At 35.1% G+C, this 24,812-nt stretch overlaps 1 protein-coding gene across 3 annotated transcripts in view; it reads left to right on the top strand.

Annotated features, from left to right (window-relative positions):
- vav3b (vav guanine nucleotide exchange factor 3b) overlaps window positions 1-24,812 on the top strand; it is a 167,174-nt gene that overhangs the window by 73,721 nt on the left and 68,641 nt on the right. For all 3 annotated transcript variants that reach the window (XM_087239616.1, XM_087239615.1, NM_001126393.1), the window contains 5 exons: window positions 2,271-2,357; window positions 2,441-2,526; window positions 2,613-2,742; window positions 19,374-19,483; window positions 23,309-23,410. In XM_087239616.1, the coding sequence (XP_087095742.1) occupies window positions 2,271-2,357; window positions 2,441-2,526; window positions 2,613-2,742; window positions 19,374-19,483; window positions 23,309-23,410 (515 nt within the window). The remainder of the gene's footprint in view (window positions 1-2,270; window positions 2,358-2,440; window positions 2,527-2,612; window positions 2,743-19,373; window positions 19,484-23,308; window positions 23,411-24,812) is intronic.

Here is a 24,812-nt window from a genome sequence, read left to right as displayed (position 1 = left end):
CCCTGCTGCACTCTGAAAGCGATGTCTGCCTTGCCCTAGCAGCACCTGTGCCTCTCCTTTCCACCTCTTCTGACCACCTAGTCATGACGTTGTCATTTTCTGTCCTGTGATTTATATATATATATATATATATATATATATATATATATATATATATATATATATATATATATATATTAGGGATGTAACGGTATCAGAATTTCACGGTACGATAATACCTCGGTATACATGGCACGGTACGGTATTTATTGAATAATTTATAGGAAAAACAAAACTAATAAAAAGACTCGAAAAAAGTGCCAAAAGTGTTTATTTAACTTAGCTACAGCAACTGCAACTGCAATGTTTAGCAACTGAACATATTAATGACATACAAATTAGCCATCTAACTGTAAGTTTCGAAACAGGAACTTCAGTTTTTTAATTTTAATAACAAAAAAACTATATATAAAAAAATAAAGTTTCAATTTAGTATTGTTGAAAATTCATCACATTCAACATTTAATCACGCACTCACTTAGATAGAGATGGGTTTTTTAAGGAAAATTATCATATAACTATAATCTGGTAAAAGTTGGGATCTCTGGGCATGTCCCCTGCAACAGAAATAAAAAACCTGCATCAATCTAACAAGTGTGCTGTGTTCTGCAGTCCCCATGACTGTTTTTAGTCGTATTCCCCGACTTATATTTCACCACAGTCTGGCAGTGCCTGCATATTGTTTTTTTCTTTGTCTGTCACCTTTTCTCCTTTTTCGTATCTTTTTAAATAGAAACAGAAATGCTTCCACACATCCGATTTAAAACCCGCTTTAGGTTCGATCATTTCCAGCTCTTTTTCTTCCCCGCAACAAGCAACACCCTCCATTTCTGCATTACTGGATCTGTAGCGATAACAGACCGCAAAGGATGATGGCCACGCTTAGGCTGATGGGAATTGTTTTCTAATGGGAATCAGAAATATAGTTTTATCGAGTCATGCGCCTACGGTAATATTGAAAAAAATTACTATTGCGGTATGACGGTATTTACAATATGGTTACATCCCTAATATATATAGATGTTTGATTAGGTTTGTGGTATTACAACAGTACCTTGCTGTATTGTTACATGTGTCACAAACCGCATCGTTTGAGTTTATGGAAGTGAAGTAGCTCCACACATACTTCGCTTGCGGTCACCCACATCGAATGACAGCATGACTGACCAACATGTACCACTGCCACGCCAGCGGACTGAGTGGCTAGCAAGCGTGGTCTGCAGTTGTACAGTGCCATATTACACACATGACTTGCCAGGCGGAAGAACAAATAGTTCCGACTAAGTTTACATTATACAGATAAACTAGGGTAATTGTGGTTACTTTCTGCTGTATTTCCATTTCCAATAAATTACACATTTGCTCATAATTACTGAAATATGGTTATTTTGATAAGATAATCGATTCCAAAACATACAAAGCTGGTATTAGAGATATCGATATTTTAGTATCGATCTGCACATCACTAACTATCACTTAACGCCTAATGTGAAAGGACGGGGCTATTGTGACGCAGACGTGAAATCGCGAGATGAGTGAGTATGCATAGGTTGTAAATTACAGTTTCTAATGTGATTTTTTTTTTCTCTCTCAGTGAATTTATTTTACTCTCAAAAATATGACATGCAGTTTACCCAAGATAAATGCATAAAAGTAGTAAAAGATAAAATTTTCCGCCATTAAAAACATTCTTTCGCGCACCTTTGGTGGTCAGACTGCACACGCACGCCTGTTTGGGAACAGCTGTATATAATAAGCAATCTACAATCAGAGATAAATGCAGTAAATAAAAAGATACAAATGAAATGAACAGTGATGGCTTTCTGATGAGTCTTAAGAGTATCCAGGTACAGTAATTGAATAATCTAATGTAAAATGAGACTTTGTAGATTTGATTTTATTAAAAAAAATCAATAAAATGAATCATTATTAAAGTGACAAATGGGACAATTTCTTATGCCTGAATGATTTTAAAGCCCTCATACAGTTACAGACATCAAGAACACATGCAAATAAGCATAAGCACATATTATAATGTGACTATTGCAAATGGCCACATTACAGTATCGATGCTGAAATGATACTGTATATTGTGCATATATTGACATTTTTGTCCTAGGTTATGGCTAGGATCGCACACACCTTCCCATGGGGTTGTTTTAGAAATAAAAAGCTACACATTGCTCTGCATATGAATTTAAATGCAAATTTTCTTGTCCTCTATCAAACAGGACTTAGCACAATATGTAAATGAGGTGAAAAGAGATGTTGAGACCCTGAGGGAGATTGATCAGTATCAGAGATCCATTGAGAATTTGGTAAGCTTTACATTTTTAAAAATCCCTTCTCATTTAAAAGCATTGTTTACACTATTCTTATTTTTCTGTCTACGTCTTCACAGAATCAGTCTTTACTTTCTTATGGAAGACCGAAGGGTGACGGTGAAGTGCGTTTGGTGTCAAATTTGGACAAGCGCAGACAGGACAGGTGAGGCTTCAGGCAATAACCTTTACTGCAGGCTTCTCTTGTTTTTTCACTTCCCTGCCACATCTTGACATGCGTTGGTGCTGCAGACATATTTTTTTGTTCGACGCTGCTGTAATCATCTGCAAGAGGCGAGGGGACAACTATGAGATGAAGGAAGTGATCGACCTCAGCCATTTCAAGATCACCAATAATCTCGCTGATAAGGACTGCAGAAAGGTCAGTGAGAAACACAGCAACATCAAACAGTCATATTTTTACCATATGCTCATATTCGTCATATTATTCCATTCCAAAGGGTTTTATAGAGGTTGGACTTGTTTGGTTTTAAAGCACTGTGCAAAAGGAATTCTCCCACACATATGGCTTCAATAACTCTCCTTTCAACTGTTAGTGTCACAGAATAAAGTCTTTTTTACCTCTCTAAAAAGTTTTTGTCCTCTATAGGATACTGAAGGATAATTCTAGTTATGTTCAAACCATTTTAAGGTCGGTGTGACTTTCCGAGAGTGCATTTTTATGCAAATTAGTTGTGCTTTTGTAAGCTCTTTGAAACCCCTTCAGTCAGTAAAATGATCAGCAATATAGGAAAATGAAAGTGTTTAGCAAATGCGTGCTGTAAAAATGCTCTTAGATTAGAGTAGATAATCTTAGAAGTAAATAATAAAGAAAAATGAAAGGTTTAACAGTTCAGGAATTATTGCATTTCAATACGGTTTACAATTTACAATTTATATCAATATATTTAAATGTGGATTTATTATGGCTTGAGAAAGCCAACATACTGTTATACTAGCTAAACCTCTTGTTCTTCCGTCTTTTTCTTCTTCTGAGACTAATTTCTATATGCATCTCCGCCTTGACCATTCATACTATAACCACCAATCTTCCTTCAGATCTCCTAACTTGTCTGACTCGTGTTGCTATATCTTTGCCAAGTGATCCGACTCACGGTTTTCCCAAAACTGATCCGGAAAATTCGGAAAAGTCCCATTGACTTAACATTTGCACCAAACTTTGTGACCTCATAACTTTGTGCCAGACTGTTATACAGACTTAAGGTTATGCTAATTTAACTCAGACTACCAATTTGCAACCCCTGATGACCTTTAAACTTTTTAGCCACACCCTAGAAGCGGTACCCTAGCAACACCTAAGCAACCACCTAGCAATGCCTTAGCAACCACCTAGCAACACCTTTGCAACCACTCAGAACACCCTAGCAACACCTTAGCAACCACCTAGCTATACTTTAGCATCCATCTAGCAATGCCTACTTTAATAACAATATTAATAATGATGATGATGATGACGATTATTGTTATTATTATTATTATTAGGTAGGATATTGTTTTTTTATTTTTTTGAAAAGTCTACTTTTACAGTTTGACACATGTAAACCACTGCAGAAATGTTCTAAATGTTCTAGGCCCATGTAATATACAGTAGGCTACATTTCTTAATAAATAGCTTACTTTAAAATAAAATCATTAACGTATGCTATGTTTTTTGTTTTTACAAGTTTTGGAGCAATGACTGAAAAGATATACTAGCTATAAATTCCGCTCAGCTGTATTTAAAATGACATTGATGTTTTCAAAGTGCACTGTGAAGGGAGCGCAATTGTAAACATGAAGATTGCTAAAGCTGAAATGTAAAAATACTTTGAAAGCAAATTACACCTAAGAGAGATGACCTTAATGCTTTTTTATTACTTATTCCATTAAATGTTAGAATGTTCTAAATGAATATGGCATAGGGGGATAAGTGGGATTAGGACACAGCCAGGAACTATGTTTCTAACCACAGCTTCAGAGGTGTAGTTGCAAGTGCACAAGTTTTGCACAAGCAAAGCAGTTTGCGAATGTTTGTTGGAACGACGGATTTGGGAAACGTCAAATCAACAAACTATTTTTGTGATGGGTTTGTCCCGACAGACGATAGTATTGTGTATTGAGGAGAGGCAAAGATATTGCAGAGAGCTGAAACCTATGACGATTTTAAAGACATTTTGTATTAATGTAGACCTATTACTTGTTTTTTTTTGCATTATTGAATAAAATAAATAATATTGCTATTTTTAATCATCATCATTAATAATAAATGAACTACAAATAAATATGACCGCACTTGACTGACACTTTCGGATAAAAATGCATAATTTCAATTGCACTCTTGCACGCTTTCTCTCTCTCTCTCTCTCTCTCTCTCTCTCTCTCTCTCTCTCTCTCTCTCTCTCATTCTCTCTCCGTCTCTGTCTCAGCAGCAGCAGCAGTTTAAGCGCGAGCTGCTATTGAGGGTACAGCCACATCTCATAGCAAATTAGTTTGCAACTTTATTGCATAGGCTTAAAATAATAGACTAAATAACAAAACTGGATTTAATTAAGAAACAAGTTAAATAAAACGATTTTTTAAAAATGAAACAACTGTAGAAGAGAGTGAAAGAACTTTGAAACCGGCTCAAATATTCTGAAATAAAACGTGTTGCGGTCGTTGGTCATTTGAGACTCCTTTATAAAAGCACTCCCGCAAAATTCTCTCTTGCTTTCACAAAAAAGCTATTTATCTTTTATAAATGTTATTAATAGCCTATTCAGGTTTTAAGGTGGTCTATTGCCTTTTTTCAGTGCATGCACTGATAGCTCCTTCAAATACACAGAATATACATACTTGTTTATTTGTGTTTAATTCGATAGAATGATAAACACCGACATACACATTTTTCTGAAAATAACCTATTTATTGAATTTAAAAATACGTTAGGCCTATATTTATTGATATAGGCTATTAAAATATATTTCATTTATTTATTTAAACTAGCCTACATTGAATTAAATTACAACCTGTATTTTAACATTCATTTTTGCATTAAAGAACTATTAAACAGATTAATAATAACTTACTAAAGAACATTTTACTGAGCTTAGTGAAAAGTTTTAGGTCAAATAGGCTATTTAATATAAGAGCAATAGGCTATTGCCGACTTGCCGCAGCCATGTTTAAAATGAAACTCTCATCAGAAAACAGTAAACACATATGCCAAGCACAACATTGTGTTAGATCTTAGCAAATACAAATGTGACACTGTTGATGATTACTTTTGTGATTGATTAGACCTAAAGCTGCACCGTTCTTACTAAACAAAACATTGGAAAACTTCACCGTATAGAAACAGTCCTCCATCTGCATCCCGTCTGAAACGACTGAAATGCATCCTTGTTTCTATGCGTGGATAAATATAATTTCATTTGCTTTTATCCATGTGTATTATATCCATTTTGCGGCAGTCTCGCAGGCCGAGGATAACAGCATGAACCTGAAGTCACAATCAAATCCTGTCTCGCACCCCACCATAGCAGAGTATTGTTTGAAATAATTTTGGTCTCAGCACCTATTTAGCTATAACAGTGCGGTGATTTGCATTGGTTTGAATTATTATCCAATATCAGAGGTAATGCAAATACAGTAGGTTATTAAATAAGTTTAAAAAACAGCAGAAAGATTAATAAATGTGTTTTGATATGGTTAAATATATTAATCATGTATTATATATATTTATATATACTGCCACGCCCCCATGCGATAGTATCGTGTATCTGCAATCTCAAAGGGGGACGATATGGCGATCTGAAAATTTTGTATATCGTCCAATACTAGTTTGTAACGATGAAACTTGCAACCTTAGTTGGCTAATGATAGTTTTTGGAAACGCACCCCGGGTTAGGGTTATTAATCAAGTTATTGCATAACAATGGTTTGTTCTTTAGACTATCAAAAAAAGCAATTAGCCTAAAGGGGCTAATTATTCTGACCTTAATATGGATTCAAAATTTAAAACTGTTTTTATTCTAGCAGTTAAAACTAGAATAAAACTGTTTTTATTCTAAATAAAACAAATAAGACTTTCTCCAGAAGAAAAAATATTATCAGACATACTGTGAAAATTTCCTTGCTCTGTTAAACAACATTTGGGAAATATAAAAAGGCAACACTTTATTTTGATGGTCCATTTAAGTATTAGTAGACTGTCTGCTCAATATCTGTTGATACTGCACCTTTAACAGACATTTAACTGACTGTAGAAAACTTTGCAAGTACATGTCAACTTACACTAACCCTAACCCCAACCCTAACCCTAACCTAACAGAGAATTAGTTGGCATGTAGATGCAAAGTAACTTGAATTCAACAAACTGACCATCAAAATAAAGAGTGACCAAAAATAAAGAAAGTTCAAAAGGAGGCTAATAGTTCTGACTTCAACTGTAAGAGCTATTAAAAATAACTATGCATAACTAACATATACTCTCAAATACCTAACTATACACATAAGACAGGCTATACAGGCTATATATCTACAATATACAGTTGAAGGCAAAATTATGAGCAATCTTGTAAAACGGATTTTTTTTTTTCAAATATTAACCAAGTGTTGTTTAATGAAGATAAGATTTTTTTCTACATAATGCATGTGGCATAGGGGTGGGAATCTTCAGGTACTTTATGATCTGGTAAGATCTTGATTGTGGAATTCTTACTTTTGATAATTGACTCAGAATATCTCAGAATAAAAAACATGAATCGATTTTTTTAATGTGACATCTTGCTTTAATACCTTTTTTTTTGTTTTTTAGATCTGTGTGCTCAGAAAATTTAAACAGAGAAGACTTGTGCAACACAAGATTTTATATATTTACTTAATAATATTTGATATATTTAATAGTGGGCAAGGCAGTGGCGCAGTAGGTAGTGCTGACGCCTCACAGCAAGAAGGTCGCTGGTTTGCTGGTTCGAACCTCGGCTCAGTTGGCGTTTCTGTGTGGAGTTTGCATGTTCCCCCTGCCTTCGCGTGGGTTTCCTCCGGGTGCTCCGGTTTCCCCCACAGTCGAAAGACATGTGGTACAGGTGAATTGGGTAGGCTAAATAGTCCGTAGTGAATGTGTGTGTGGATGTTTCCCAGAGATGGGTTGCGGCTGGAAGGGCATCCGCTGCGTAAAAACTTGCTGGATAAGTTGGCGGTTTATTCCGCTGTGGCGACCCTGGAATAATAAAGGCACTAAGCCGACAAGAAAATGAATGAATAAATTAATGAATGAATAAATATTTAATAGTGCTGGGCAATTATAATTATTATAATAATTTTTTTTTTTTTTGCATTGAGCACTTATTGTAAAAGTAAGTGCATGAACAACAACAAAAAACAAAACATATTCCCATAAAATTTTAATTGCTTAAATATAACTTATAACTTAAAATGTGTAATCAGATTGAATTTGCAACCAACGATATTTGCCTCTGCCAGGACACAAAAATGTTGCCTAATTTGTAATAGAAAATAGGTTATGCTTGGATTTCAGAGGCGTGATCAAAATAACAGTACAGTTGCAAGCAACATCAAGTTAGCATTCAGAAACATTTTTGTAACAGATAAAAACAAAAAGCTTTAATTTTATCAGGAAATACCATAAACAGTCCATTCTGTAGCAGTTTACTGTTAAAAGTGAGGTAAAAAAAAAAAAAAGCAGCTACAAAGTTTTTTGTGCAGTGGACATTAGTCTGTGAAGATCATGTTTGTACTAAATTTTATTTGGATAATCCCAAAAAATAAATATTAAAAATTCTAGATTCTTTAGATTCTTTATCTGAAAATGCAAATGATATCTCCAAAGTAGTCTGCCGAGGCTTACCATTACCTAGTTCACTGTTTGGGTGTGTGATTTGCTGGCATCAACAGTGTGGACTGCATTCAAGTGATACTGTACTTCAGACATGAAGTGATATGAAAACACTGCATTGCTGTAGTGACATATAGCTTTGGTTTTAAACTGAGCATTAGCGGCAATCTTAGTCCCGGCCCAAATGCTCTCATTGGTTGAAAAGTGTGAGAATGATGTTTCCTAAGTCAATACTAATCAATTACCCAACCTTTTGAGAGCGTTTTTTCTTCCCGGTATGTGTATTTAAAGCCAGTGAACAACGGTGTTTCAAAATATTAAAAAACTTTAAAAAAAAAACATCTGCATTAATTCATGATAAAATAATTGTCATCATTCAATAACACCCAGCATTAATATTTAATAAACGCTGTTTTTAGATTATCCGAGACACATGCTGTAAAAGCTCTGCATTCTTTAGAAAATGGAGTGGGGAGCAGAAGCTCATTTGCATTTAAAGAGACAATTGAAAACATCATGCAATTTTTTCCCCAAAATGTTTTAATTTGAGCTGAACCATTAACTGAAACTGACTGTCAGACCCTGAGAGGTCTTAAAATTGCTTTGAAGCATGATTTTTGTTTTAAGCGGAATGTGATTTTACCTGAAATATAAAGACTGGACAGATGAGCTCCTCCTCTTTTTATAAAACAGCCAATAGCTCTTTGTTATTATCACTGCTCTGCCAGTGGGAATGGCTGTGTTCAATTGGATATAGCATTTTGAAGGGAGCGGAACATGTGAGATAGAACATTTGATTGGTCAGAAAATTTAATAAGAAGCTGAATTATGCTGAATTATTAAAAAATTATATATATATATATATATATATATATATATATATATATATATATATATATATATATATATATATATATATATATATATATATATATATATTAGGGCTGGGCGATTTTTCAGATTTTTTTCAATTAATTCGAATTTATGTTTTAAGATTGTTTTGAATAAAAAACAATTATTATTATTATTTTAAATATATATTTGATACATTATAATGGCACCAATGCGCTTTGGTTCACTCTCTGTATGAAGCAGGAAGCAAACCAGAAGAGCCTCTCGGCGCAGTGCCAGGCAGCACCACGCAGCCGCCATGGATTTTAGAATTCTAAACAGGTTTCTATAGACACACTGGTGCCGCCCAGCCACGATTCACGAAGCAGTTCATATTTCAGCCGGCCCACAGAGCGCCATCCGATTAGATTCATGTTAAATATCATGCAAATGTGCGCGTTTGGTGTGTGATAGTTTAAACTGTCTTGTGCGCTTCTGGTGTGCGACCTGCTTGACTGCCTGTTAGAGCGTGAAGTCATGTAGGATTTTACTTGTTGCACGTCTGTGTGGATTGTCAAGACATTCCCTCATCAAGTCGATAAACTCGACCTCAACATGTATGAAGGACGTAAAAGCCTGCCATGTGAAAAACCGCGCTGACCTTTTGGTTTTAACACGAGTAGAGGTGAGGGACTGTAGCAGTGAAAATGAAAGTACCCGCCCCCATGACGTCATTTAGCGGACCTGGCTAAAAACCAGACAGATCAGGCAGCATAATACAGAGTGGAGCAAAGCGCATTAAATGATCGGTATTTAAAAGGGGAAAATAGAAAAATAGATTAAATATATTAATTTATATTAGACACACATCTGATCTGGTACTTGTATGTGCTCCTGCTATACATCCACAACTTCACACATTGGGTTAAATTAGGCTTTACAGTTTCCATGTTCAGTCCTTTACTTCCACTGTATCTTTTTAAGAAAAATAGCAGCAGCATTACAACCTGTCATTCAATCAGAAGACAAAGTCAAAGCCGAGCTGATAGCCAATCTTTCCTAGGCTCAGCAACACTTGCAAAAAATACCTCTGTATTCTTACAATTGCAATATTTACACAAATATTTCTTATCAGCAAGGCTATTTAACTTGTGAATTTGCTTTACATTTATTTACACCTTGACCGATTTTTGTATGACATGGCCATTAAAAATACAATGTTCCTTAACCAGATGGTTTTTCAAGTTACTTTTAAAGAGAATGTTACTTCAGTCATGTTGTTGTAATGTTTTGAGAAGACGAGTAACACAATAAAAGAAAAAATCTAAATTGAAATCGTGAATCGGTCAAACTTTATAAAAAACCTATATATACATATATATTGATCCATTTAGGCAGAAGTGCCAGACTTCAGTCTTCAGATGTTTATCTTCTTAGTGTGGATTGCGCCTGTTTCACAGCATACTAGATTCTAGATAAACTTTAGACTAGCATACTGATGTTAACTTCCATAAAAACATTTATTTTGATCTCACAAATACTTTAAGCTGCATCTTGTGAAAAGGGCATATTAGGTTATTAAGGTGTGAAAAAAGTCATATTTTTTTAAGCTATAATGCAATAAATCTTCATATAGTTACTTAATATAGAAGATTGATAGGCAAAAGGGATCAAAACTCAAGCTGTCGTTTTAACTGTGATGGTGAATGTAAGTGATATCATAGACAGATGTTACTGCTCTTTATGAGGGTTGATAGATGGTGACGGATTAGTGCAGCATGTCAGCTCACATTCAGCATGCTGAGCCAACCGCTGTGGAATGCTTGGATTTGTCCAGAGTCTAAATTATGTGTTCATTGTGCAGAGCAGGTCCCATGTCATGCGAATCAGAAGCAGCTGTCTTAAATGTATAATGCATATATTAAACTCGGTCTAAAGCTCACACTGCATTTAGGGTGTGTCTAAATCAACTTTTATTATTTTAAAAAAGGGAAAAACAGTTGACGCACCTGGCGCATGGTCTAAAAGGGGTGTGTAACAATGTTTGGAATGTGTGGGTGAGGAAGAAGGCAAAATCGGCGAATCAGGTAGGAAATAAAGAGACTTATTTTGTATAAAAAATTCACAAAATGGTAAGGGCATTTGGATAGAATCACAGGTCTCTCATGCTATCCTACAGGCAGCTCCAATTACTGAAAAGAAACAGGTGTTTATAATAATCTTAATTAGACACACTTTCAGCCATCGATTTCCTTCCCCCGCTCTCCCTTCATTTGACCACACCCCCAACTGTGACAGGTTGTCCGTATTCTCACAATAGGCTCGTTTGAGGTGCGCCTCGCCTTGACTGCATTGTAAACGAGAGCAGGCATCTGCAGTAAGAGGAGGGCTCAAAAATTACATCAGAAGTCGGACACTTGCCGAATCTCGCTGTTTAGCCACCTGGAAACTCCTGGATCTCGTTCACGTTTTTTATCGCAGACGAATGACCTCATGAAAAAATACTATGGTGATTTATAGTAAATATTATAGCATTTTCAGTATTGGGTTATGTTTATAGTTGTTGTGATACCAGAGCAACTATAAAATTTAAATAGGCTATTTTATAATATGGTTTAAAAACACTACAGTATATATTACTATAGTATTTTTAATGTGGGAGTAGATGCAATAGAAATATCACTGTTTTTACAAAAAGATGGTCAGAATTACAGAAGGTGAACAGCTCATTAACTAAAAGGGTGTATTTAAAATACAATTCTGTATATTTAACAAACGTTAAAAGAATAACAAAATAAACAGCTTATACAGCAAGAAAACTTTCAAGAAACCTAATTTGGCTACATTATAAAGAAGTAGCTAGCAAGATGCTTTTGAGTGACGGGTCATGACAAAAGTTTGTTTGACATAAGGAAATTCTTATGGGGTTAATTACATTGACATGCTTATTAGGTCTATATAAACTGCTTTTACTCCAGCCAGACTAAAATAAATAGCCTAAGACTTTTTTCAGAATAAAAACTATTACACTGTGGGAAAAAATGTGAAAATGTTCTTGGTCTATTAAACATGACTTTTGACTTCACATACATATACATATACATATGTGTGTGTGTGTGTGTGTGTGTGTGTGTGTGTGTGTGTGTGTGTGTGTGTATGTGTGTCTTGTTTACTACACCCTTAATATATGTATATATTGGATTGACTTTCATGGAATGACGCTGCATAAAAATTACAATACAAAATTCACACAAACATACAAAAAGTGAAAATGACAACAAACAGGACATAAAACTGAGAAAGAAATAAAATACAGCACATGCACATCCTAATGATTTATTAATTACATTTAGTTATATAGGTCACGTTATGTTTTACAAAGATGTGTTTTGTTTTGTTTGTGTAAATCTAAATAAATAACCATATGTAATGCTCTTTATGACTTTTTTTAAATTAATTTAAATTTCTAACCAGCATGCATCTTGCGGTGATCACCGGTGATCGATTCTCGGTGATCTCAAACAAGCCTACTCTCACGAGAAAACGGAAGTAATTTACATTTTGTCAGTTTAGTGGCTAATTTGTATGAATTTCTGTAATGAAGTTCTGTCGTACGAAAATTCTCATACGATTTTAAAAAGAAGGCGTGGCACCCAACCCCATGCCTAAATCCAGCCGTCATTGGGTCATTGGGTGATGAGCAATTCATTCTAATTTGTACAAGTTTGATCGCACAAATTAATACAAATTAGCCACTAAATCAAAAAGTTACGAATTGCCATGAGATTGCGTTAATTCTCTTAATTAGTTATAGGTGTGTTTTGGGCGTGATGTGCCTTAAACCAATCAGATTCTCATTTTCCATTCGCATTAAAAGGGGGTTGGGTCACATCATGGCGAATTTGTTATTGCTATTCACATGGTTGATTTTACAAGTGGAAAAACTGTCACAAAGCTGTGAGCTACCTAATAGCCCAGTATTTAAACATACACCCTATTTGCTATTCTTATGCCCCTATATGGTTATGCATATCACAAATCATGACTAGGGCCAGACAGAATCTGCTGACATTGTTTGCTATTTTTGCGCAGAATTTTGTAAAAAAAAAAAAAAGTGAATTAATGCGGAATGATTTTGCGAGTATCATAACTAAAGCCTTAATATTTTAAATAAAAAAATAATAATACATCTTTAACTTTTATATAATGTTTAAAATGCAAATCCATTTAGATCCACTTAATTTGTAAACAAAGCAAGTCTCTTAAATAATATATCTACTAAAAGACAGGAAATATTACTTTACACACAGTATAGTAAAAAAAATCATAAACATTTGTCAATAATATTACTGAAATAAGAAAACGGAATAAATTTAAATTTACACACATTTACACAAGTGAATTAACAGAATCAATGTTGGGCTAAAAATCTGCTGATTTCTGTGCATGCAGATTCTGTGAGGGCCTAATCACACGCTTATCACATATCACTATGGATGTCACAATTACTAAAACCTGAAGAGCGGTCAAATCTAAAGCAAAATATATAAACACGTGTGAATACACTGTAAAAAATGCTGGGTTCCACACAATCGATTTGGGTTTGGACAACATGAAGGAAATAGGGTTAACTTAAAAAAAAACTTTAAAAATTGTTCCATTTCAGCTTATTTTATATTACTTTGAACAAACTACTTTTTTGAGTGTATGCGTATAACAAATAATAATAATAAACAAATGTCATAAATAAAATGACTAGAAACAGAGCACGAATCCACCAAAGCCTCCTGAGGTAAAGAAGGTAGTGGTTTTTATATGTTTAATTAGACAATAACAATCGTTTGCATTTTAATTCTTTAATTAGTACATACAATTGCAAACTTTAAAGTATCAAATGCAATTGCTATTGTTAGTTGAGTAGTACAAGCTGTTTAAATGATAGCTGCGTTGGACTAAAACTAGCAAAAATCACTTACCTTGTGCCGCATTGCGCCGGGGTGTATGATAGGGCCTATAGAGGTTGCAGTGGTGCGCACATTCAGTCAGTGAAAGCAGAGGGCTCAACCTCAGCTTACCTTTTGCTTTTCTGATGTTCTTTTTGGGCTTAGCAATAGTGATACAGATGTAAAAATAATGCGGATGTTTCTTTAAACTTTTGATATTTTTTTCTCTTTTATGCCTTTCACCAAAAGGAAGGTTTCTTCTGAACAGATGGTGTGGTGAAATCTGTCTCAAGGAGACCTTGGCCAGGCAAAGCCCCGCTGGCTTTTCTGTTTGAAGTGTCTTTCTGCCCCTCCTCAGGACACATACACACTTAATACACTCATAGATCTTATTCCTTCACGTCTTTGACAGGCACGGTACACAACGGCTAACTCTCTCCACAACACCTGCACACAGACATGACTAAAGAAATGTCTTAGGAAAATAGCAAAACTCCATAATAAACAAAATTAATAATATAATTTTTCAATTATAATAATATATATATTTTTTATTATTATTATTGATTTTTTTAATTATTATTTTTATTTAGCTACATGACCTTACATTAGCTTACTATGTGGGTGTGCAATCTGACACAATGATAATGACACAAATCATAAATATAAAGCTTCTTTATTTTGGTCTCTCGTCAATACAAGATGTAAAAAAGATCTACAATGGTAGGTTTAAACTAAAGGAACGTTGTAAAACTTATACTTTTATCTTAATACTTTTATCCACAATCTTATTTTCTCTCAGATTTCACTCCCCGGAGCATCTGACATCATGAAACTCACTCGACATGGGTTAGGGCTTTCCCCACTGTTATACACCTAAAACACAAATTGCCGTAAAACTTGTCAATGGCAGGGAAGCATTTTCTCTTGTTAACTGCAGAAAAAAAGTGGAACGAAATCATCGATTTAACGCTCATCATAATACCAATCATACATTTAAAGCATAAAAAATGTCCTTCAGTTCGGTCACGTCCAGCGGCTGTCATCCTTGAACCAATCGACATCATTGTAAGCTGATTGTTTTCTGTCTGTTCCACTGCTCAGTTTGATAGATGTTCGCTCACAGTTTATTTTACAGTCTGACGCTCATCAAGCGCACAAAACGGCCAATTCGCGTCACAGGATTTCTAATCCAATCTTTGCATTGACTTAAATCACTCTCGCTTCATCCGCCTCTGCTTACTGCACAGGCTGCAAAACAATTGCCCCGATCCCATGTAAAGTAATGATTGTGAGGGTGCAGATGAGATGCCATTTTTCGAGAGACGCTCAAATACATCACGTGCACTGCGTATGCAAAGTCTATAAGTCACGTAAAACAATTAATTGCAAACTGAAATCAATCAAATTTGATTATATGGTTTGGAATTGAATGATTTATGAGATTATTTAAATGTTTTAAATTTTATTTTTCGTTTAATTAAAAAAAATGACTTTTATTTTGCGTTGGATTCAGCAATCGCGTAATCACTGAAAACTAGGGGGTATGAATATAACTTTGTTTTTACTTTTTTTTCAAATAGCAATAAAACTTTATATTTAGTATAGGTTATAGTATAGGTACAATATTAATTGAATTGCAGTATTTTCATTTTTTTTCTCTTAACATATTTATTTTGATAGAAAGAAAAGTTTGTAATTGTAATATTGCCACCGTGTGTGTTCGGTTGGTTGGTAATGCAGTATAATGCAGACAGGCTTTAAGAATAATTAAACGTGAATAAAAAATACTGCAATAATTATGGTTTAAAGTCTCACAGGGATTTCATTTATAAATTAATTCAATGATAATGTTGTTTGCCATGCACTAATAGATATAGATTTTGTGTGAGTAGTGAACATAGACATGTGCTCTTGTTTCAGCCTTTCAGTAACACACAGAACAGATTTTTTAAAATAGATAATTAAATGTGTTTAACTTTAAGCAAATTTAATGACTTTTCCTGATTTTTCATGAACACTCTGTTAATCATTATTTCAGTTATATTATTAAACTCTTAATAAGAGTCACTGTTACCATAAAACAGTAACTCTTTTTAAAGGTCCCGTGAAGTGATTTGAAATATTCAGTTTTATTTGATGTTTGAAGTAATCTCATCTGAAACATGAAGAGATGGTGGGTCATAGTGTAAAAAAAACAGCCAATTGTGTTTTGTTTCATCACAGCTCTATCAGGGAGAGTGATTGAGATCAATGAAAAGCATCTTGAAGGGGGCGGGGTTTGTCAGATACTAGAGAGTTTTTGATTGGTTATTATTTGATAAGAATCTGAAGTATGAGGTGAATTAAACCGTTGATCCATTCAGGTGAAAGTGACTAACTGCAAGCTTTACTTGTGTACAGATGTGGTCTTTAGACATGCGTGTCTAAAGTCCTGCTCACACTGTGAGATTTCAGACAATATTTTGTCATCTAAGACAAATTTGGGAAAACCTGAAAGATTTCTGAATTCCTCGGCTAAAATCTGTGACCTTTGATCGTTGGTTTGACATGTTTACAGACAGCTGTTGCGATCAGATTTTCCCTCCGGTGAAGTTCTGGCAGTCTCAAAAGATTTCAGACACTTGCCTGCTGTGTGACAGCTACAAAGTGTCAATCAAAGAACCAATAGGAGAGCAGTATCTGATGACGCAATCCATGCGACAATTCAAATGACCGCAGGGAAATGTCAAAACGGTTTCTTTCTTCCTGGTTTTATTATCGAGACACTCCGTTTGCAAAATTGCAGCTACAGATTGTTTATGTTTGCTGGGAGGAATCATTTCATTAGGCGGGATAATGAAAGTTTCACGGGTGGATGACGTCAAACTCCAGTGGTGTGTTCTTTTGTGTTTGGCACATTTTCATCGTCGTTCAGTCTGACTTTATGACAGCTGAAATCTTACAGTGTGATATGGGTGTCATGTTCGTGCAATCTGACATGCAACAATCGTTTAGGATTATAAAAAAATTGCACATTGTGAGACGGCCTTTAGGGAACAGAATGTCATGACTAGCTGTTGCTTGTTGAAGATTGCAGGAAATACATCCCCAGTAGGGGGCAGTCGAGCTTCATTCTCTGCCCTTTCAGCTTGAAGGCGGAGGACTCGATGCCTGCGGGTGACTGTTTTTTTCGTGGAGGGTGGAGGTGTTTTCTCCATGTTTTGTTCATATTAGCTAAAATCTTATACAAAGCTTTGCCTGGGATAATTGTGTTTATTGTTTTCTGATAAGAGAAATAGTTTCATTTTAGACATAGATGCCGACTCACCACACCCATGGCTCTATTACATTTTTGTCTGTAGGCCATACAAAACTTTTCACAGAGCTCAGTTAAATGTTCTTGGTAAAATACAAGTTGTAATTTAATTTCATATAGTTTAAATAAATAAATAAATAAATAAATAAATAAATAAATAAATAAATAAATAAATAAATAAATAAATTAAATATATTTTAATAGCATATATAGGCTAAATAAATAGAACATTTTTAAATTAAGTAAAGTTTGTTTATAAACTAATTTCGAGAGGATCATGTGCTTATGATTGCTTGCAGCTGGTCCCGCATTATCAATTTATGATTCACCAATCAGACTATTCTTAAGCCACTTTAAATACCCAACGTTCCATATAACAGCCATCTTCATTTTAAAGAATCCCCCTTTCCACCCCTACTTCTCCTCCTATGCCAGATGAGTGGTACAGTAGCCCAGTTGTTGGCACTGTTGCCTTACAGCAAGAACATCACTGGTTCTAGTTCTTACCAAGCCAGCCGCAATTCCGTAGTTTACACATTCCCCCCTCCTCAGTTTCCCCCGGGTTCCCCGGCTTTCTCCTACTAACCAAAAACATGCAACTTAAGTTGTCCAAATTGGCACCATAGACTTGCTCCTAGTAAGTAGTTATTTCTTAAGAGCAATCACTATCACTATCTGTTCATTAGCTACTAAAGCAGGGGAGTTCTTGAGATCTACCTGAGCTCAAACTAACCTCTTGCCCTGCAAACCGGAGGGAGCCCCGGACTCGAGGATCTCATGAGCTCAGGGCTCTCTCCCGGGACAGCATGCCAAACAAATTTAATCATCAGGAAAGTGTGAACTCTTGAAATTAAATTAAATGATCAGTTTTATATCTTCTAATTTTTGTCACACTAGCTTATAGATATCTTAAAAATTAACAATACTGATCTAAAAAAAAGTATTTTAATTTCATGGGACCTTCAAAAGTACTTTTTTACTCACAAAAATCCCTGATAAGATTAGTATTATTTATACTTTGTTCCATTTATTTAGCTTTATGTTGTTGTAGTTTGGTTATGGGTTAGATTTTTTTTCTATTTAAAGGGATTGTTCACTCAAAAAATGTAATCTAATCATTAAGTAAATGTGTAAATTAATGTGCATAAATGTGTCATAATCCTTGTAGCACTCTGTAAATAAACAAAACGAAAAAAAAAAATTACTTTTCTTCCTCAATAAAAAGTGCAACATTTACACATAATCATATAGAAAACACTGTAATACTTAAATAAAAATGTGATCAACTCAATTTTGTGGGAAAAAAATGCTGGATTGTTTTATTTATTTATTTATCTTAATTTTATTTTATTTTTATTTTAGCTGTTTATAGAATTGGCAGTATGATAATCTTGGATAAAAATGTCAGAGTTTCATGGTCTTGCTATTACTGCTCTAAAATATATTCTTTTTAAATGTCTGGGTGAAAAACTAAAACTTCCACTTTTCACATTTGAACACAATGTGTTCTATTTTGTGAAACATTTAAAATATTTTGGATAAGGCTAAACGTATCATTGACTTCTGCTGTCTTCATTAGATATTACAAACACATACCTTAGGAATGTAAAAAATTTTTGGGTGGTTTTAAAACCTTGATTTTTCCAAACCGCGGTATACCGTGAAAATGGATATCATCCCATGCCTATGACAGACAAATAACTCTTAACAGCAAAACCCTGAATAGAATGGAATGCTACAACTTGCACTGTATCCCTCAGTAGTGTGCATAAATGCTATACCACACAAATATACACAAGCACATTTCCACATACTCACTGAATAGTAATAGTTGGTGATGAATGTGTCCACTCCCCCCAAGGTTGCCTCTGGCTGTGTAAAATAAAATGAGCCCCCTTTTTCCTTCACCCACCAACCCTCACTGCCGTTTCCCTTCACAGCTTTAAGGCAAACTCCTCAAGCCTTAAATATTCCAGTGCGGCAACATTATGTGCCATTTATTACAAATGACTTAATATGCACATCTGAAAGTTAGAGATTTACATATAAGTTTAATTTGTATTTTAAACAGTTATTGTGCTATTTGTCTTGTCATCTGGCAGTGGTCCAGCGGGTTCTACCTCACCCACCAACAGGGACAGAGTGGATTTGAGTTCCTATTCAAGACGAAAGAGCTGAAGAAGAAATGGCTGGACCAGTTTGAGATGGCTATGTGAGTTAAGATAATCAAAATTCTGTCATCAGTTACTCAACCATGCTTTCTAAAACTTTAACTAAACTCTAACTTTAAACTATAATATAAGATGTAGAAAAATATGAACTTGGCCAAGAAACCAACCAGTTACCACAATATAACAATTTTGTATTTTAGTATTTTATCAGATATATTCATCACAAAGATGTACGACTTTTATATATATATATATATATATATATATATATATATATATATATATATATATATATATATATATATATATATCAAGTACTTTTTTACTCTTACTCGAGTTACTTTTAAGATTGTTATTTTTACTTGAGTAAAAATTTCTGCAAGTACTTGTACTTTTACTTAAGTATAGATTTTGGATGCTCTACCCACCTCTGCTTATGTCTAATAAAATAAACAAAAATGTTAAAGATTCTCAAAATGTCATAAAGTGTGTGCAATGGCAAAGCATAAATACTGAACAATCAAAGCAAACTTTAAGGTAGATCAACATATGTAAGGTGTCATTATTAATGTTACAGTAAACCTCAAATTCTGTCAACAAAACAAATTATGATCTGAAATGCTTTTAGGCAAAGGAAATAATCATCAATAATCGTTATTCAAATACACATTGCAACATTACATTAATTGGGAAGTTGAATGACTATATTACCCCTATGCTAAAAAAACTGTCAGATGGGGTGCTAGTGGCTGGGATGCACAAGAAAAAAAAACAAAAAGCCACTCGACATCCTTTTTTTTTACAATCTCCTCATTGCTGATAGCCGCAGCAATCATTTACACATGTTATTTTCACCTAAGGTGGCGATGACAAAACCCAACCTGAATTCGTTTACATATTCCTTCAACATTTTCAATGCACTTTGCACTCGCGCTTCCCTGGTGTGTATCGTAAATAGGTGACCACCAACCATTTTCTTATAGGATGACAAACGGACAAACTAATGCTGCGATTCCGATACAAGTTTTATTTATGAAGATAATTAAAGGCACTGTTTGGGAGCTTGAGTGTTTGTCTCGGGTAATTAGTCTGCCATTATTGCCAGAATGTGTATATTCCCTGCAAAGAGTAAAGCAGATTGGTTAGTTCTACTTACATGAATTGCAGTGTGCCCACAACGTCCTTGAAAGTTGAGATGTTTTCAACTAGGTGCGCCTGGAAAATAAAATCTGTGTGCCTCGATTGGAAATAACCCTAAGCTTATAGAGGGGAGGAACTATTTGTCATAACTGTGTTTGTCCACGAGATGCCACTGTAGTTTGCTAGCAACCTCCAGCGAACTACAGTGGCTTTTGAACTACATTTCTGTACATTCCTTCGCGCACACACCCGGTCTGTCATCTACACTGATTTACAACCACAGCTGTCTCCGTTCTCTGTTGATTACCTGGACAATATATTCAGTCATTTATCCTCTGTTTGTCAGTTGGTCGTTGTCGTTCCTGTTGGTATGTGTTTCCTGATACCAGTTTATATCCTGTTCTTGTTGCTAAAGTCTAGTTCTAGTTTAGTCTGTTTGAGTTCATAGTTTGTTTGTTTATTTTGTTACTTTGTTACTTTGATTTTTGGATTTTGTCACTGTTGCTGCACTATTTCACATTAAAAGATCTGCACTTGGATTCTTCTCCCGTTTTGTTCCTGTTTCAATCCTGAAACGTGACACTATGACGTCAATTTGTATGCAAAAACCCGGAAGCGAGTTAGCATTTTAGCACTTCCGGTTCCCTCGTCCCAAAGTCAATGGGTTTTTCGTATGAGGTTTCAGTAAAATCGCTTAAATAAGGTCCGTGGCTAACACAAATTCAAGATACTTTCACGTTTTGTTCCACAACATAAAACACATTAGTTACAGCACACTCTTGAGTTTTTAATTCGGCCACGCTTCTTTAAAAAGACGGTTTCTATTATGAAGATACTGCTCACCAGTGCAGCTTGTCTCTGTCCTGCTCCCAGTAATGCAAACATGTGAATAAATGTGTAAAAATACATTCATATTAACTATCATTTTAACGTGATCTAGATTCGTCTTTTTTTTCTTCATCCGAACACATTTTACTCTGTCATAACTGCAATATTTACACATGTAAAAACAATCCAAAAGGCACAAAGGTCTATGTGTTTTGCGTATTTATTTTTATTATATTATATATTGTGGATTATTATATAATAAACAGAGAGAATAACTCTTTGTCATGGACATTATTTCTAAAAATAAGCTTGATAAGTCGTCTGTAGCAGGGTGGTGCTGACGTCACAGACGAGCGCCCCAAGGGCTCTGTAGTCCGTTTATAGCCTAATGTTAGCTTTTCAATTCTTGCGTTTGAATTTAAGATAAAAAAAAAAAGTCCTCAAAGTTGTATTTTCGTGTGAGGATTATCTGGCTGGACAAAACGTGTAAGTGTAATGAACAGTGTTTGAACACAGAGCTTATTATTTGCAATCTTCGAAAACCCTATGGGAAAATCCAATAGGGATTTTCACGAGGGAACCAGTTTTATGCTAGCAGCCGATTAGCCTACAAAGGGACGTCATAGTTCCTCCTCTCTATTAGCATTCCATTCAAGGTGTGCGCTCATCAGACACATTTTAACTAAACTATAGCACTTTATACTGAAACTTCAGACTGAGCTTTTTTTAACATTAATGACAATGGTGTTAAGTCAATAAATACCTTTTCCATTTTATTGGCCATAGCATATACCGTTGATAAATAACCTCAGTTCTGTCCCTAAAGATTTGTAAATAATCTTAAAAAAGGAATCTCCCTAGGGAGAACAAGGCTGTTAGCCACAAACAAGTTACCCACAAATAAACTTTCTACCCATTGAGGTGTTTACTGAATCAGTTGGTTCAACTTGTTTATACCACTTGAGAACCATATGGTTTGTGAGCGAATGATTTAGGTTGATTTTTTTTTTTTATTTAATTTAAAGCTTGTTAGAGTTCCAGCCTAAGAAAGCAATTTATTTACAGTCAATATGGAGTGTATGTACATTCATTTTAAATTAATCATTTACATGTGAACTGTGAAAGGTGACCTTCCACATAAGATCTTTAGCCAAAACAATTTTTTAGAAAAGTTCACACAACAGTAAGAAATATCTTAAATGTTTTTTTTTTTTGTTTTTTTTTTTTGTTTTTTAAGTTAAAACAAGTCAATATTTGTACACAGCATCTTATATTCAATAAGCATCCCTCATCTTTATACTGATGTCGCTTTACGTCAAACATCCTATTTCCCTCTAGTATGTGGTGACACCCTGCATGCATCTGGGATGCTGTTTAAAATTGATGGCACAGTGAATTTACAAGTGCTTTACTGGAAGGAATGAAAAGAGAGACGGAGAGGAAAACTAACGAGAGTTCTGATTTGAAAATAGTGTAGGTTAAAGAGGATACGCTGTCCTTCGTGCTGAGAGTCTGTAATGATGTTTCCTCTCTAGCTTGATTTATATGTCACTCTTTAAAAATGTGTTCCTGCACACGCACATATACATATGCTTGACTGCATGATGATCTGAAGGGTGCATTCAAACAACAAATTACACCTGCCGCATGCACACAGCTCTCCTGACGCAGGAATCAATCTTAGAGTCGTTTGGGTAAAGAGCTTCCCCACTGCTTTGATTCGTGCCCAGAATCAGAAGGTTTGGTCCCGGTCCCGTGGGCCACAACATTCAGCGCCCGTTCGCTCTGGCCTCTTAAACATGCATTTTAACTCATACGGTTAGCTTGTCAGGGTGCTCATTTCTCCAATCAGCCAAGTTTGCACTATGATTTCTTCCATTTCCCATTTTCCATTTCAGATCTAATATTCGACCAGAAAACGCCACGTTTAACTCTCACCACTTCAGAATGCACACTTTCGAGAGGGCCACCACCTGCAGCTCCTGTCGTATGCTACTCAGGTGAGCTGTCATTGTATGCAAGAGACCTGGATTGATGGTGTGCTGAGAGAGGATAATCAGTAATAACCAGGCAGATCAGCAATGTGGTGTTTAAAGGCTCTGTGATACGTTCTGTGAAGACATGTTTGTTTCTTGCTTTTTCTTTCCTGTCATGTTCTTATTTAATTAGATACGAACGTAGGGCTCTCAAGCCTCAGACTTTCACAATGATAGACATGACATACTTTGTATTTATCATCCTAAAAATTAGGGATAACTTGGCCTAGTATTTATAAATAATGGACAAGAAATCACAAGCATATGGAGAGAAATTGAGTTCTAATAGCCTTCGTTAACCAACTAAGATCTCAAGTTCTGTTTGAAACATCGTTCAGCAATTCAATGTTTCCCAAATCCATCGTTCAAACGAACATTTTGCTTCAAAAAGCACAATTAAATGTAACTGAATGTAACCTATAAGCTTAAATATTTTATACATGTCTTTATTGACCTTATTTTTAACGTATGAGTGGGCGCAGCCCTTGGACTCTTCGGCTTGAGACTTCCAGTCTCATTCACTTCCATTGATTTTTAGACGTTTAAAAACAGCTTGTTATGCTGCTTGATGATGCCAACTGATATTTTCTAAAGATATTATTCTGCTTACAGTATGTATAGTTATGAACTCACTTGTTTGTAGAGTAAGTATATATGCTGTTTATTAACCCTAGTCATTTTTTCTATAGCCAACTGAATCAGAAGTTCTAAAACAACTGAAAAATGACGCACTTCCGCATTGCAGAATAAGGTAAATTAGGGTTGGGACGATGGCCAATAGCCAATAGACCAATAGACAACGCGATGCTGAGCCAGCATCGCCAATCCTCCGCCCCGTCGCAAAAGCGATCACGAAAAATACACACTTATGCCCCGTTTACACTAAAACATCTTAGAACGAAAATGATCCACATCCACACCATGTTTTACCTAGCATTTCTGAACCGCTCTCCGTCTACTGAAAACGCACATCACGTGACCTCACACACACAGCCACACACACTGTCATCCGCTCATCTGAGCTCCTTCAGAGAGCAGTGCACATCTGACAGTTTATCAAGTGTGTACCGCTGGATCGCGTCTCACTAAAGTTGTTAAACATGATATTTAATTTGGTGTTTTAAATCTATCAGGTAACGTGTGACATCAACAGTACACAGCTTCAATCTTTCACTTTCACTTTCTACACTTGTTGTGCACCTTTTTTACAGAACAACCTCCCGCTGAAAAAGTGATTGACAGGTGGTCATTTGTGTGCAACTTATCTTTATTTATTTATGATAAGTTTATAGGTAAAACAAAGACCATGCGGGTCAGGTTGTTGAAACGGTGGGCTACAAATGATTAATTTGCTATAAATTAATGA

Source organism: Danio rerio, chromosome 2 (genome assembly GCF_052040795.2).
Source record: "Danio rerio strain M-AB ecotype USA chromosome 2, GRCz13ab, whole genome shotgun sequence".
Lineage (NCBI taxonomy): Eukaryota > Metazoa > Chordata > Actinopteri > Cypriniformes > Danionidae > Danio > Danio rerio.
This window is presented reverse-complemented; position numbering and strand designations above follow the sequence as displayed.